This window comes from Cebus imitator, unplaced genomic scaffold, assembly GCF_001604975.1.
Source record: "Cebus imitator isolate Cc_AM_T3 unplaced genomic scaffold, Cebus_imitator-1.0 Scaffold6, whole genome shotgun sequence".
Taxonomy (NCBI): domain Eukaryota; kingdom Metazoa; phylum Chordata; class Mammalia; order Primates; family Cebidae; genus Cebus; species Cebus imitator.
Window position 1 is genome coordinate 6,726,611 of NW_016107321.1, and position 14,992 is coordinate 6,741,602.

Here is a 14,992-nt window from a genome sequence, read left to right on the forward strand (position 1 = left end):
AAAAAAAAAAAAAAAAAAAAAAAAAAAGGGCACACTCTCCTCTTGCCAAAGGATATTCTGGAACAAAGCCAAGGCCAAATGTAAAAGTGTAAATTACCAGTGATTATGAATGAAGCCGGGAGAACCCAAGGTGATTAATGTGGGTTCAGTGAAGTAACCGCAACAGAAAACACACAGGATGGTGGTAAAGAGGTCCCTGCCTGACACTAAAAACTTTACTTACACTTGCCAGCCATTTAAAAGGTAGATTTTGTGCCTGAAATTAGGACAAACACTATAACTGTGTCTTTTTTATAAAGCTGGCAGAATGACTTAGTGCCAGCAGCATTAACCTGTTTTTAAAATTCAATTTAGTTTATTTCAGTCTCTCCTCTAGATGCTGCTTAAGAGCCCTGGGATGATTTTCATATACACACTGAATTTTAAATGGACAATCAGTATAGATTTATATAAAATGTTGCTAAAGGATGCTTTCATTTAATGTTGCCTCCAGAAGAATAAAAAGTTATTTTCGTTTCTAGACCACTTTTAGTGGGGAGAGGAAAAGAAAAGGAGGATCGGGTTTCCCCTTCCAGCAGAAGACCTACCTCCTCTGGCTTCCAGGAGACACCGGATTGCTGCTTCTGCCTCCTGGGCATTGGTGGTTTTGATCTGCTTGACATTATAAGGTTTACTTATTCCAGTCCGAGCCTTGGGCTTGAGGGCAGAATGAGGAAGAGCAGAGTATCAGCACAGGCAGGAAGACAGCCTCACGGATGCATCTGCTACCTGCGGGTCTGCGCAGGGCTCCCCCAGACTATGCTGCCCACACAAACTCCAGCCTCCACCACACCCTGCCATCCTCTCTTCCCCCAGGAGCTCTCCCTTTCCAACGAGAGCGCCATACACTAGAGACCTAATGACCCTTGTCTCCAAAGCTGCGTGGTTACAGATTTTTGTATATGGACTGACCATCTTCTGTCTTTATCTCAATAACCAGGTTAAAGTCAGAAAGCAAAATCAGAGGCCACTCTTTCCATGGTCTGGCTGAGTTATTAAAATATATTCCAGACATGTGTTTCTTTAAAAGTGCCTTATTTTTATTTTTTGAGATGGAGTTTTGCTCTTCGTTGCCCAGGCTGGAGTCCAGTGGCGCAATCTTGGCTCACTGCATCCTCTGCCTCCTGGGTTCAGGCGATTTTCCTGTCTCAGCCTCCCACGTAGCTGGGATTACAGGCGCCTGCCACCACGCCCAGCTAATTTTTGTATTTTTAGTAGAGACAGGGTTTCACCATGTTGGCCAGGCTGGTCTTGAACTCCTGACCTCAGGTGATCCACCTACCTCGGCCTCCCAAAGTGCTGGCATTACAGGCGTGAGCCACCACGCATGGCCAGAAGTGCTTTTTCTTCTTCTTCATCCAGCATCTGGGTTGCCTTTCATGACCTATTTTCACTACTGTAAACCACTGGCCTCCAGTCACCCCTCCACCTGCCAGGGCTGCACAAGCACCTGGCCAGGCCCAGCTCCCCAGAGGCATCCCGGGCACGGCATCCCCCCCCAGCACCTGGCCTCCCCTCTCTTCCCTCTACTCCCCTGCCTTCACCTGCTCTCTTTCCCAGCAGTTCATAGAACCCTCTGGAACCCTGCACCTCCATAATCCTCTACAGCTGTTACTGTTACTAGTGTGTTCCCCAACTTCATTATTTAGATGTCTTTTTAGCCTGTTCTCTCAACTAACTTGACTCCAGAATGATCATCATTTTCCCAGGATGACAATCTGAATTTCTCCCCTTTTCCCTTCTACCAAGAAATGCTCTGTCCGTACACTACGGGCAGAGGCAAGAATGGGAAGAGAGAGAAATTGATAAGTCTGGAAACCAGGGATACTTGGGATTTTTCATCAAAAGCGATTTTCTCTAGAACACTCCATACAACCATTTAAAAGCCCTATGGAGGACCTTCGAGGGTAGGTTATGGGGTCTGGAGATGCGCTGGTGAGCAGGAAGAGGGGTTAAAGACACGTAAATCTATATATTTGCTGGGAAGAGAGATCCCATACTCTCCCGCAGCAAAACCCTTGGGTGTGAAATGAGTGCAGAAGAACTCACTGGTTGCTGAGGTGCTCCTGGCAGGAGTCTCGCCATCTGCAAAATTGAATACTGCCCATGGGTGCCGGAGGAGATGGAAGCATCTGAAGCCGACTTTTTCACCATTAAACCGGCTGTGAAAACCAAGGAGTGCAGAATCTCAATCTCAGTGAAGCACAGTTTCCCAGCCAGCTGCCAGGAGCCCGACTAGACGAGGCGGATGTCCCAGCAGACCACAGGCACGGCGAGGTCCGAGTACTCACTCGGCACCTAGGGTGCCCACAGAGCCGGGCCCTCCTGGGCTCCCTATGGAGTTTCTCACTAGATTCTGCCAGTGTCTGCCTATTGATGTCGATGATCTGGAGACGCATTACTGGAATGCAAACCTTAATCCTGGGGAGCCAGATCTGATATAAAAACCAATTGATTTTGAAATGGTTCCAAATACTATTACTAGGAAAAAAATTTTTTTTTTTTTTTTTTTTTTTTTTGACACGATGTCTCACTCTGTTGCTGCCCAGGCTGGAGTGCAGTGGCCCAGGTGGAGGTTGGCTCACTGCAACCTCCACCTCCCAGGTTCAAGCAATTCTCCTGCCTCAGTTTCCTGAGTAGCTGGGATTACAGGCTCCTGACACCACGTCCAGCTGATTTTTGTATTTTTTTTTAGTACAGACAGGGTTTCATCATGCTGGCCAGGTTTGTCTGGCACTCTGACCTCAGGCGACTTGCCTGTCTTGGCCTCCCAAAATGCTGGGATTACAGGTGTGAGCCACTGTGCCTGGCCCAAGGACCAGATTTTTTAAATATTTTGTGGGGAAGAAAATCTTTCAAAAACACAAGCCTGGGCAACATGGTGAAACTGTCTCTACAAAAAAAACAGAAATAAAAACAAAAACAAAAACAAAAACAACACCGCCAAGACTGGTGGCACGTGCCTGTGGTCCTAGCTCTGAGGCGGGAGGACTGCTTGAGCCGAGGAGGTCAAGGCTGCAGTGGCTGTGAGATCCCTGCACTCCGGCCTGGGCAATAGAATAAGCCCATCTCCAAAAAAAAAAAAAAAATCCAAAGCAGGGGAATAAACTGTTAAATTATACTTTTAAATTATACTTGCAGCCATTAACAAATCATGTTTTAGAACATTTAATGACACAGAAAATATAGCCGGTTAAATGAAAGACAATTGACCAGAGAAAATAGGTATTAATTCTGTAAAAAAAAAAAAAAAAAAATACGTTGCTACAGATAAATGTAACTGGAAAAAGAAGTCTTTTGTAATAATTTTATCTGAAGGTCGTCAAGTGAATTTTAAAATTTTGTTCTTTATAGTTATCTCTAAAATTTCCACAATAATAGATGACTTAGATATGTTATGTTTAGGTTATTTTTATATCTGGGCATGAGGCTTGCCACTGGTTACTACCGTGACATCAGCTGCGATAAGCCCAGTTCTGAAGTAACGGCTTAGGAAGATCTAAATCTGATCATTGCATTTTTGGGGAGGGAGAAGGAAACAGTGGTGGGAAGATGGAAGCTGATCAAAAGCACATCACAGCTTTGCTTTCTCGGCAGCAGAGCGAGGACTGCGCAGCAGCTGAGGAGAGACGCATCTGACTGCGAAGCTCAGTCCCTCCCACGGCTGCGCCCGATTCTGCATGCTCTAAGGCTGCCAAGGGACAGCAGCTTGACGCCAAAGCCCAGCTCCAGGGTGAAGAGCAGTTTTGGAAAGGAACCGTTTAACGTGCCGTGAGAAACACAACTAGCCCTGACGTCAAACACGTCCTGGATTTACAACAAAAAGGAGCCCCAGGAGGAAGAGGCCCTGTGGGGACCCGAAGGCCAGGAGAAGTGGATTCCAAGCCGTGTTTTCAGTAGCAGGGAACGCGCAGTTATTCCCGGCAGGCATCCAGGGAGCTGAAAGCAAGCAGTGTCTTACTTGGAGGGGGGGGTCTCTGCGGGGGGTGAGGTGGCCGAGGCCGGTTGGGGACCGACAGAGACCTGCTCGGAGAACGGTGGCGGAACTCCCCGACGGCTTCCAGCGCCCGCTTGAGCTCCACCAGGTCTGCGTCATCTGGAGGACATGGCGGGGCGTGAGTACAACGGTCTGTCCACACTCAGGCATGTCAGACACGGGTCTGAGCACAGGAGGCCGCATGTGGCAGGGGGACCTGGTGCAGGACAGTTGAAGTCTCTGTCCAGAAATGGGCATTCCTGTCTGCTGGCGAGGGGTGGGGGCGGGGAGGGTACCCAGTGCCTGCTTGGAACATTCACTGAACCATGGACAACATGTGTTTCTCAGACTGAGAGACACTGAGCTATTTCAAAGCATTTCAAAGCGTGTTTTCTTGTGAAATAACAAGACTCGCACAGAGTGGAGGAGACAGTTGCAAACAGCCCCTGAGGGTCACCCAACCATGGGGAGGCGTTTTGAATTCCTCACTCAACACACTGACTGAGGAAGCTGAGGCTTACTCTCCCCGCTCTGGCAGCAGGGCAGTCTGGCATGCAGTGGCCAGTGCTTAGGACTGGGCATCCTGCTCCCTTGTCAATTCCCAAACCCTGTGGGCCCGTGGCCGGCCACTTCCAAGGGTCTGCCATCCTGACCTGCCCTGCACGCACCTTCCAAGAGGCTGAGGAGTCCTGAGAAGGCAAGGCTCCTGCTTCGCTACAGATCAAATCAGCAGCCTTTGGGCCGCCCCACAGCATGGCCCTCTCCAGTTCACTTTGGCTCAGACACCCCACTCCTCATATCCAGCAGCTCCACCCCATGTGTCCTGGAGGCTGGAACTGGGGAAAAGCAGGATTTCTCCTACAAATGGGAATGGCTGAATAACCCCATAGCATCAAGGGAAGACCCTCTCAATGCCCACCAGGTAGCAAAGCCACCCATGTGTCTCGTGTCGCTCTATTAGCTTCTTCATGCAAAGGAGAACCTGTGCTCACACGTACACTAGCTCCAGAAGCTGCCTGCATGATGGTCACTCCCAAGAAAAGGGTCCTTCTCATGGGAAGAGCACATCCCTCCAGCCACTTAGCTCCAGGGCAGACGCCCCTGGCAGGAGCAACACACAGAACCACCGCGATGCTCTGGAGAAGGCTGCTGCTTTGGTTTTGGTTCCCCACACCTGGCTGTGCATCCAAATCACCTGGAAAGCTTGGTGAAATGCCAGGCTTCCAGGGTCCCACCCCACTCCTGCCAAATCCAGATCTCTCTGGCAGGGCTCAAAAAGGCATACATTTAAAAGCTCCTGATGGTTTGGTGTAGGCAAGTTATTGATCAGTGTGGGGACCAGCATACAGTCAAGGGGCTTGGAGGTCTTTGCACCTCTCCTGGCAAAGTACCCTTCCTGAGAAGTATCTTAATTCATTTTCAGCCTGTTCTCTGTTCTCAGTCCCAGCTCAAGGGACCCAATGCATGGCTGAGCTCCTGCACCTGCTGGTTAGAGCATCCTCCAATTCGGGGCACAATGACTCACAGCTAGAGGCATGCCTGGCTATGAATGGAACAACATCAACGAAGCTGACACTGAAGCATGAACCACCCTATCTGCCAGCCATGTAACACTAGTGGGCTTCAGAAGTTACTCAAAACAGTTATTGGCTAGGTGCAGGGACTCACGCCTGTAATCCCAGCACTCTAGGAGGCCTAGGTGGGAGGTTCACTTGAGCCTGGGAGGTGGAGGTTGCAGTGAGCTGAGATCGTATCACTGCACTCCAGCCTGCGAGACAGAATAAGAGCCTGTCCCCCCCAAAAAAAAAGGTTGTATCATTTAATCTAAGGGTGTGTGGTTCAATCTATGTGACCTTTCAGGCCCTCTTAAGTCTAAAATGATACAATGATATGGCCATGTAGCATGATTGTATGACAATATGATATTATATAAATGTGACAATACACCAGCAACTCAGGACATAGATATGGAATATGTCTCTATTGGGATTGAATCGGAAGTTGTTTTTTTTTTTTTTGAGATGGAGTCTCACTTTGTCGCCCAAGATGGAGTGCAGTGGGGCAATCTCGGCTCACTGCAACCTCTGCCTCTTGGGTTCAAGTGATTCTCCTGTCTCAGTCTCCTGAGTAGCTGGGATTATAGGCACATGCACCACCATGCCCTGCTAATTTTTAAAAAATATTTTTAGTAGAGAACGGGGTTTTACCATGTTGGCCAGGCTGGTCTCGACTCCTGACCTTAAGCAATCTGCCCATCTCAGCCTCCCAAAGTTCTGGGATTATAGGTGTGAGCCACTGTGCCCCGCCAAATCAGAAGAGTTTTGTGGGGGGTGGGAAATAATCACAAATATACAACCATTTGAATGGCCAGAGGAAACAGGAATTATCTTGAATCTGGTGTCTCACGGGGGTACAAGTTACTGTAAAAAAATAAAATACTAGAGGAACTCAGGGTGTGGGAGCTGGCTGCCTCTGCAGAGCTGTCCCCACCACTCGCTGGGCCTGCCTGGTTCAAGTCTCTCCTGGGACCCGCAAACTTGACATCACACAGTGCCCAACTGCTGAGAGAAAAAGAGAAGTCTATCCTGAGCTGACTCTGTGGCAGGGGCTCCTGAGAAAAAAAGGGTCAGGCTACCTTTGTACGTCGGATGCTGCTTCTTTTTGGTGAGTGCAGGGGACTTGCTGGGCGGAGCCACTGCTGTGGGGCTGGGGACATCAGAGAGGTCATCTCCCCCCAGTTCACTGTCTGAGACCCCAGGCTGACTGAGTTCATCCACCAAGTAGTCTTCATCCTCTTCAAGAATATCCCCTGGGAGAAGGAGATGAATCACAATTAAGGTGAAAACAATGAGGGGAAAAGGCATGGTCTTTCATCAGTGGGACTAGTTCGGCTCCTGTCTGGACACCTGCACTCTGCCCTGCAACCCAGGGTCCGGGTGCCAGCAGGGATGGTACCCCTGCTCCACTGGTATGCCCACAGCTCTGCCATCCTCAAAGCCAGTGTTTGTAGCATAAGTTTAGACACCTCCATTCCCAGGTACCATAGCATGCACTGTCCACACATATGAACATGTTCATCACATGGGATGGAGGGCTTGCCCTGTGGGTGTCCTCTGTCACTTCTGCAAGGTAGGCTTTAGAAGGTGTCCTTAAAAGCTCGGCCCTGTTGCTGGAAGAATGGCTTGCTCATCCCTCCCTGCAGGGTGACTAACCTTCTGACTCATAGTCCAAACTTGTGAAGTCAAAGTTTTCCTCCAGCAAACAGGAGTTGGCAGTGGGAGACACAGGGCCCATGCTGTCTCGTTTCCGAATGATCTCCTCTCGCAAACCTTTCAGCCAGTCCTTCGTCTTCGGTCTAATCTTCACTGCTCTGCCTTTTACCTGGGAGGGCAGAGCGGTCACCCAGGAATAAATAAAAATCATGACCAGTCCTGTTGATCACACAGTGCTTCTCATCCAAACCCACACACCCGCAGTGAGGCCAATCTTTATGTTTGGCCATGAAAAACCAAGGGTCCAGACCTCAGGGGGACACAGCATAGCTTTCATACATCTGGTTGAAAAAAAGTTGAACTAGGCCTGGTGCAGTGGCTCATGCCTGTAATCCCAGCACTTTGAGAGGCCGAAGCAGGTGGATCCCTTGAAGTCAGGAGTTTGAGACCAGTCTGACCAACATGGCAAAACCCTATCTCTACTACCAACAAAAATTAGCTGGGTGTGGTGGTATGTGCCTGTAGTCTCAGCTACTCGGGAGGCTGAGGCAGAAATGCTTGAATCTGGGAGGTGGAGGCTGCAGTGAGTTGAGATTATACCACTGCACTCCAGCCTAAGTAACAAAATGAGACACTAAAAAAAAAAAAAAAAAAAAAAGTTAAACTCTCATCTCCAGCTTCCCCCTTGGTATAAACTTAAAGCCAAGATACTATAAAAATGGAAACTACCTATGAGCTGCATATTCCAAAATACATACTCTAAAGAGAAAGACTGGAACAGTCTCCCACATGGAGGTGCGAGCCAAGACACATGAAGTAACTCGGTGGGAACTACACTCTCAAATGGCTAATCTCCTGCAGCTGCTGGCTACCGCGGCCATCCAGCGCAGCACACCGTGACTCACATTCTTCCTCCCTGTTCTGTTTGTTTGGTTGGTTGGTTTTTTGAGACAGAATTTCATTCTGTCACCCAGGCTGGAGTGCAGTGGTGTGATCTTGGCTCACTGCAATCTCCGTCTCCTGGGTTCAGGTGATTCTCCTGCCTCAGCCTCCTGAGTAGCTGGGACTACAGGCGCAAGCCACCATGCCTGGCTAATTTTTGTATTCTTAGTAGAGACAGGGTTTTGCCATGTTGTCCAGGCTGGTCTCAATGTCCTGACCTGGGGTGATCTGCCCACCTCGGCCTCCCAAAGCGCTAGGATTACAGGTGTGAGCCACTACACCCAGCCTTCTTCCCTATTCTGCAAGTAGCCAGAGCAGGACATGAGACATCTCAGAACCAGAGTGAAGAATCCAAACTCTATCCTGCATATGGTGTCTACACACAAAGACAGATTGGTGGTGAGGCATGAAAGCTCATGCCTGTAATCTCAACACGTTGGGAGGTTGAGGCGGGAGGATGACGGGAGCCCGGGAGGCTGAGGTTACAGTGAGAGCCATGACTGTCCCACTGTACTCCAGCTGGGGCTACAGAGCGAGACCCTGTCTCTACAAACAATTGGAAAAATTATCTGGGCATGGTGGCATGCCTGGGTCCCAGCTCCTTGAGAAGCTGAGATGGGAGGACTGCTTGAGTCTGGAAGGCTCAAGGCTTCAGTGAACTGTGATTGTGTCACTGCACTCTGGCCTGAATGACAGAGCAAGACCCTGTCTCAAAAAAAAAAAAAAAAAGAAAGAAAAGAAAGGTGCAGGTTGGGCCACAGGTCAGGGCAAGAAGAGGGGAGAAGACATGCCCACGCAAAAATAGGGCTTAACCAGGCCCCACCTACAGTGTGGTCAAGCATAGCACAGCGTACCTTCATGCCATCCACATCTAGGACACTGAGAGCCGAGTGGCTGTCTGCAAAAGTCACCAGCATCTGCCCTTGGTTAATCCTGGAATAAATGAAATGCCAAGTCAATGCCAAGAACGACCCGGCAGCTCTCATGGATCCTCACCGACATCCCCTGGACCCCACATCAGTCAGGGCAGCAGTTACCTGACGAGAACAATTGTCCCGTAATTCCCCAAGGTCTGCATGAGTTCAGTTCGCAGGTCCTCGGGAAACTCATTTTTCTCTTCTGAGGTCGGTGACTGAAGGTTTACCACAACAGTAGCGTCCAGGGGGCCCTGGAAAGAGGACACTTCCTGGAAAACCCTCTCCCGAGCACCCACGTCGACTTCCTGAACTTCCACCTCCACGATCGCCAGCACGGGTCTGCGTGAGACAGGAACAAAAGAGGGATGACAGTGAGCCTGGGACAGATGTCCACACCCGCTGCCTCCAGTGCCCAGCCTCTGTCTCCCAGGGCTCTCTGTAAACAGTCAGCAGCCTGAGAATGTGGCCGCCAGCAGGTGGATTTGCAGGCGAGCGGCCCTGCCCTGGCGTTTTAGTCCTCATCTTTCCTTCATCTTAGTATCACCTTGGCATTTTAATCTAAGGATAATTTGAGAGGAAAAATAGAGTGTGGCGCTCTAAAGATGCATCCCCGCACTTGGAAAATAACCAGCCATCAGCAAAGACTTTTGACGTGGTGATCCTTAGTCCTGCCAAGGACAGAGGGAAGTGGGCGCCTGCACTCTGCCCAGGGTGCAGGCTTTTCAGGACTGTTTAGCACTTTACAGAGTTCCGAAATTGTTCATCTCTCTTCACCTAGTAATCTCACTTCTCAGACTTTATGACAAAGATTTAACGCATGAGGTTGATCATTTACAGCATTATTGATGGGAGGGGAAAAAAAGGAAATGCTCTGTTTATTTATTGATTTTTTTGAGACAGTCTCTCCCTCTGTCGCCCCAGCTGGAGTGCAGTGGTGTGATCTGGGCTCACTGCAACCTCCGCCTCCCAGACTCAAGCGATTCTCCTGTCTCAGCTTCCTGAGTAGCTGGGATTACAGATGCGTGCCACCACACCTGGCTAATTTTTGTATTTTTAGTAGAGCCACTGCGCCAGGCCAACATGCTCTGTTTCTTAATGGGGAAACAGTTCTGATACATTCATATAACACACTATGCAATCATTAGGAATAATGTAAAAATCAATGACGTAAACAGGAAAACAGTCCAGCAGGAAATAATGCAAACCTTACAGTAATTATGACATAGGGATGGCTATTACTCTATTTACAAACATTTAGAAAATCCTGTATTACAAAAACTACATAGCCTTATTGAAAACGGCTCAACTCAGCTGGACACGGTGGCTCACGCTTATAATCCCAGCACTTTGGGAGGCCAAGGCAGGTGGATCACGAGGTCTGGGGTTCGAGACCAGCCTGACCAACATGGTGAAACCCCATCTCTTGAGGCTAGGAGTTGGATGGAGGCCAGCCTGGCTAACATGGCAGAATGCTGTTTCTACTAAAAATATAAAAATCAGCGAGGCGTGTTGACACACGCCTGTAATGCCAGCTACTTGGGAGGCTGAGACATGAGAATCGCTTGAACCCTGGGAGTGGAGGTTGCAGTGAGCCAACATCATACCACTGCACTCCAGCCTGGAGGACTACGTCTCAAAAGACAAAATAGGCTTTTTGGTTGACAACTGCTCCCCACCTTCCTTTTCTTAATTTCTTCCCTTGTAAAAGTTGAAACTGATGGGAGAATTTTGGCAGCAGCCTTGGGAAGGTCAAACTCTTCCTTATTCACACCCTCAAATGCCATTCTCTCCTCTGTCTTTAAAGACGTTCTGCAGGGTGAGTCTCCCTCTGCCTCCATCCTAGTGCACAGGCGCCAGTGCCCACTGCGCTCTCTCTGTGGCATCCACCCCATCCTCAATGCATGAGGCACAGAGCCTTTAAAAAGCCCGGCATACCAGGGCCAGATGTGGTGGCTCACACCTGTAATCCCAGCACTTTGGGAGGCTGAGGCAGGTGGATCACCTGAGGTCAGGAGTTTGGGACCAGCTTGGCCAACGTGGTGAAACCCCATCTCTACTAAAAATACAAAAATTAGGCAGGTGTGGCATGCACCTGTAATCCCAGCTACTTGGGAGGCTAAGGCAGGAGAACTGCTTGAACTTGGGAGGTGGAGGTTGTAGTGCACACCACTACACTCCAGCCTGGGTGATACATCGAGACTCCGTTTGTAATAATAAAATCCTGGAGAAAATATTCATCAAGAGGTAAATGGGTAAGTTGTGAGTTCCATGGATATATTTAGTGGGATACTAGACAGCAGTTACAAATGAATGAACCAGATCTATAACATCAATATGACTGCATCTCAAAAATAGTAAGTAACAAAAAAGTTGCATAATGACATCATTTAGAAAATATAAAAGTCACGAAATACATAGGTTGCATCTTCGAAATTTTCATAAATGATGTCATTTATGATATGGAGCAATGACAAAACGCTAACATTTAGGAATTCTTGGTGGTGGGTCCACAGCTATCTGTTCTATCATTCTGTGTTCTTTGGTGTATTTATGCACACATGCACCCACATGGGTAAACACATCCTTACGGGCAAAGCATGCAGTTCCCTGCGGAGAGAGAGATGCTGCCTTCCCCAGCACAGGAGAAAATGCCATCGAAGTGAGGACCTACCTGTGATCAGACGCTTGCAGCTCCGCACGGCCGTAGTACTGGAGGACACCAGGAGACCAGGTGTGTCTGACTTTGGTGTCAACATCTAGATCACTCTCTAGAAGGTTGAGTTCTCCAGCTACTCACAGGGTTTCCGTTGGAGAGAGCGACACAGAATTGTGTCAATATCCAGGAATGCGATCATGAAACCCCCACAATAGAGGTCTGCGCCACGAACCGCCCCGTGCCCCAGACTCATCCTCTTGACTCCTTGACCTTGGATCCAGGCTTCAGATGCTTTGAGGCCTTTGGTTAAAAACATTCCTCACACCTAATTATTCAAAACTGTCATGACCATGCCTGCAGTCCTCGCCAGCGGGCCGACTGTGGGCCTGAGACGCAAATGTTGCTGCCGCGTTTCCAGGACCCAGGAATCCCAGGAGATTGGCAGCAATGGGGACAGTAAGAGCTGCAGGAGCTGAGAACAGGAAGACTCATTCCAGGCCCCACCTCTCAGAGCCCTGGGGCCACGCACATGTTCACAAACTCATCTGAAGGAAATCTACATTGTCTGTTTACAGATGCAGTTTCCTGGCCAAAATGTGTAACTAATTGTTGTTGTCGTTGTTGTTGTTGTTTAAATGTACCAGTTACAGGCATTCTAACTTTAAATAAACTTCACTTCCTAGCTGGGCATAAACAGTTGTATAAAACATACTTGACAACCAATTATTTTTAAAAACTCATAGTTTTACTGTGTCATGCACGTGTTCAATTTGGAATTAGGGCTCTAAGCAGGTGAGAATGCAGCTGAACAAATCGGGCTGGATAAAGAACATGATGGGGAGTGTGGGGCCAGGCAGGGAGGCCACCTGGTGCTTCCCTGCTCTCTTTCCCCACCCAGAAAAAAAGGGGCGGGGGGAGCCAAGAGGAGACCTATTTGCAAGTCAGTGTCTCCAGAATGAAGCCAGAGGGGGAGCCCCCTGAAAGCACAACTTCCAAAGCTTAGGGGTTAAGTCTGGGATGACTTTTGTGTCATCTGGGTGATGAAGAAGACCCACTTATGTGGCGGAGCACTGGGCTGGGGGGAACGAGACTTCCCAGCGTTTCTCATCCGCCTTCTGCTGGCTCTTGAACAGCCCCTCACCTGTTTTATCAAAGGGATGTTTCTTCCTCCACCACAGCACCCGGTCCGTCCAGGCCGGAGTGCGGCATTTGTCACTTGTATCGTAGGCGGCTGAGCCGACGTCATACTTGTAGGTGGGTCCGAAGTTAATGGCTCCTTCCTGAAAGTCCTTAAAAATCTATTGGGAGAAAAAGAAGTCATGAGGCCACCTACATTTTAGATCCTGAATGCTATATACAAAAATGAAAACTGAAAAGGCAAGTCCCTATTCCTAAAAAGTAACAGAAGCACCATTACATTTGAAAGTCTGTCTGAAACTGGACACATGTGTGCCTTTTAGTTAGCAAAAGAGCGATCCTCAGCTTAGCCCACTGAGGGACACACACCCTGTATCTCCCCACCTGCTGCAGCATCTGATCTAGCCACTGTCTGCTTGCTGCTCCCCAGGAGACAGTGAAGGGTTGGAGGGAGGGGTCAGGGTGCCCATCTTTACAGTCCCATGCCTGCTGCAATGTCCGGCCCACAGCCACCGAGGCCTTCATCCATGTTTGTTCAGTAAATGAGTTAAGTACACAGAAGTGCAGAGTCAAAGTCAGATCTCCTCCCCACCCCCTTCTCTCTCCCAGGGGTCTCTCTCTTTCACTCAGGTTGAAGTGCAGTGGCACAATTGCAGCTCCCTACGGCCTCAACCTTTGAGGCTCATGTGATCCTCCTGCCTCAGCCTCCCAAGTACCTGGGACCATAGGCGCTCACCATGATGCCCAGCTAATTTTATTTTTTGTGGAGACAGGGTCTCCCTATGTCTCCCAGGCTAGTCTCAAACTTCTGGGCTTAGGCAATCCTCCTGCCTTGGCCTCCCAAAGTGCTGGGATTACAATCATGAGCCCCCATGCACAACCCTCTTCTCTTTGTTTAGCTTTGGATTGGCCTTGTCACCATAGGAAGACCCAGAGAAAACATAACCCTCATTCTCTCAGGCATCACTGAAAGGAGGGGAGAATACTGGCAGTAGGAAGAAAGGAAAACTGGCCTTAGGAGGCTGTGTGGTCACTTGTCTATGTGGCAACCCTTTAGCACTCCACACACTGGCAGGCACTGAGGCAGGAAGACAGTAAACCTCAAAGAACCTCCAAATCTCGCTTCAGGAGAGACCTTATCTGTCCTGTCCTACACTTTTTCTCTTTTCTTTTTTTTTTTTTTTGAGATGGAGTTTCACTCTTGTTGCCCAGGCTGGAGTGCAGTGGTGTGATCTCTACTCATTGCAATCTGCGCCTCCTGGGTTCAAGCGATTCTTCTGCCTGAGTCTGCCGGGTAGCTGGGATTACAGGCATCACAAGTGATCCTCCCACCTTAGCCTCCCAAAGTGCTGGGATTACAGGTGTGAGCCACCACTCCTGCTACCATGCCCAGCTAATTTTCGTATTTTTCGCAGAGATGGGGTTTCACCTTGTTGGCCAGGCTGGAGTGCAGTGGTGTGATTTTGGCTCACTGCAGCCTTGACCTCCTGGGCTTAGGTGACTCTCTGATCTCAGCCTCCAGAGTAGCTGGGACTACAGGCATGCACTACCACCCAGCTCATTTTTTTCTATTTTTGGTAGAGACGGGGTCTCGCTATGTTGCCCTGGCTGGTCTCAAACTCCTGCACTCAAGTGATCCTCCCACCTTAGCCTCCCAAAGTGCTGGGATTACAGGCGTGAGCCACCACTCCTGGCCCTCACACATTTAACCAGCTTCTTTCTCCACAGGTAAATGGAATTTAAATATACTCCCCTCATCTCAATCTACCCTGCTCGAAAGCAAACAGGCACTAAAATAACAGTATTAGAAGGAGGAGAAGGTTGGCTGGGAGTGGTGGCTCACACCTGTAGTCCCAGCACTTTGGGAGGCCGAGGTGGGCAGATTACCTGAGGCCAAGAGTTTGAGACCATCCTGGCCAACATGGTGAAACCCCATCTCTAGGAAAAATACAAAAATTAGCCGGGCATGGTGGTGCACACCTATAATCCCAGCTACTCAGGAGGCTGAGGCACAAGAATCGTTTGAACTTGGGAGGCGGAGGTTGCAGTGAGCCAAGACAGCGCCACTGCACTCCAGCCTGGGTGACAGAACAAGACTCTGCCTCAAAAAAAA

General features: G+C 49.2%; 1 protein-coding gene across 8 annotated transcripts in view; it reads right to left on the bottom strand.

Moving 5' to 3' along the window:
* The window catches only part of SYNJ2 (synaptojanin 2), a 121,530-nt gene that overhangs the window by 7,921 nt on the left and 98,617 nt on the right, over positions 1-14,992 (bottom strand). For 7 of the 8 annotated variants that reach the window (XR_005201804.1, XR_001828104.2, XM_017538567.2 and 4 more), the window contains 9 exons: positions 12,884-13,040; positions 11,758-11,875; positions 9,207-9,425; positions 9,024-9,102; positions 7,228-7,396; positions 6,651-6,824; positions 4,001-4,135; positions 2,089-2,201; positions 588-696 (listed from right to left, as the gene is read on the bottom strand). Coding sequence is in view for 6 of the 8 variants with exons in the window: in XM_017538567.2 (XP_017394056.1) it covers positions 588-696; positions 2,089-2,201; positions 4,001-4,135; positions 6,651-6,824; positions 7,228-7,396; positions 9,024-9,102; positions 9,207-9,425; positions 11,758-11,875; positions 12,884-13,040 (1,273 nt within the window). In the remaining 2 variants the exon portion in view is untranslated. The remainder of the gene's footprint in view (positions 1-587; positions 697-2,088; positions 2,202-4,000; positions 4,136-6,650; positions 6,825-7,227; positions 7,397-9,023; positions 9,103-9,206; positions 9,426-11,757; positions 11,876-12,883; positions 13,041-14,992) is intronic. The other variant, XM_017538577.2, reaches the window with a different exon arrangement.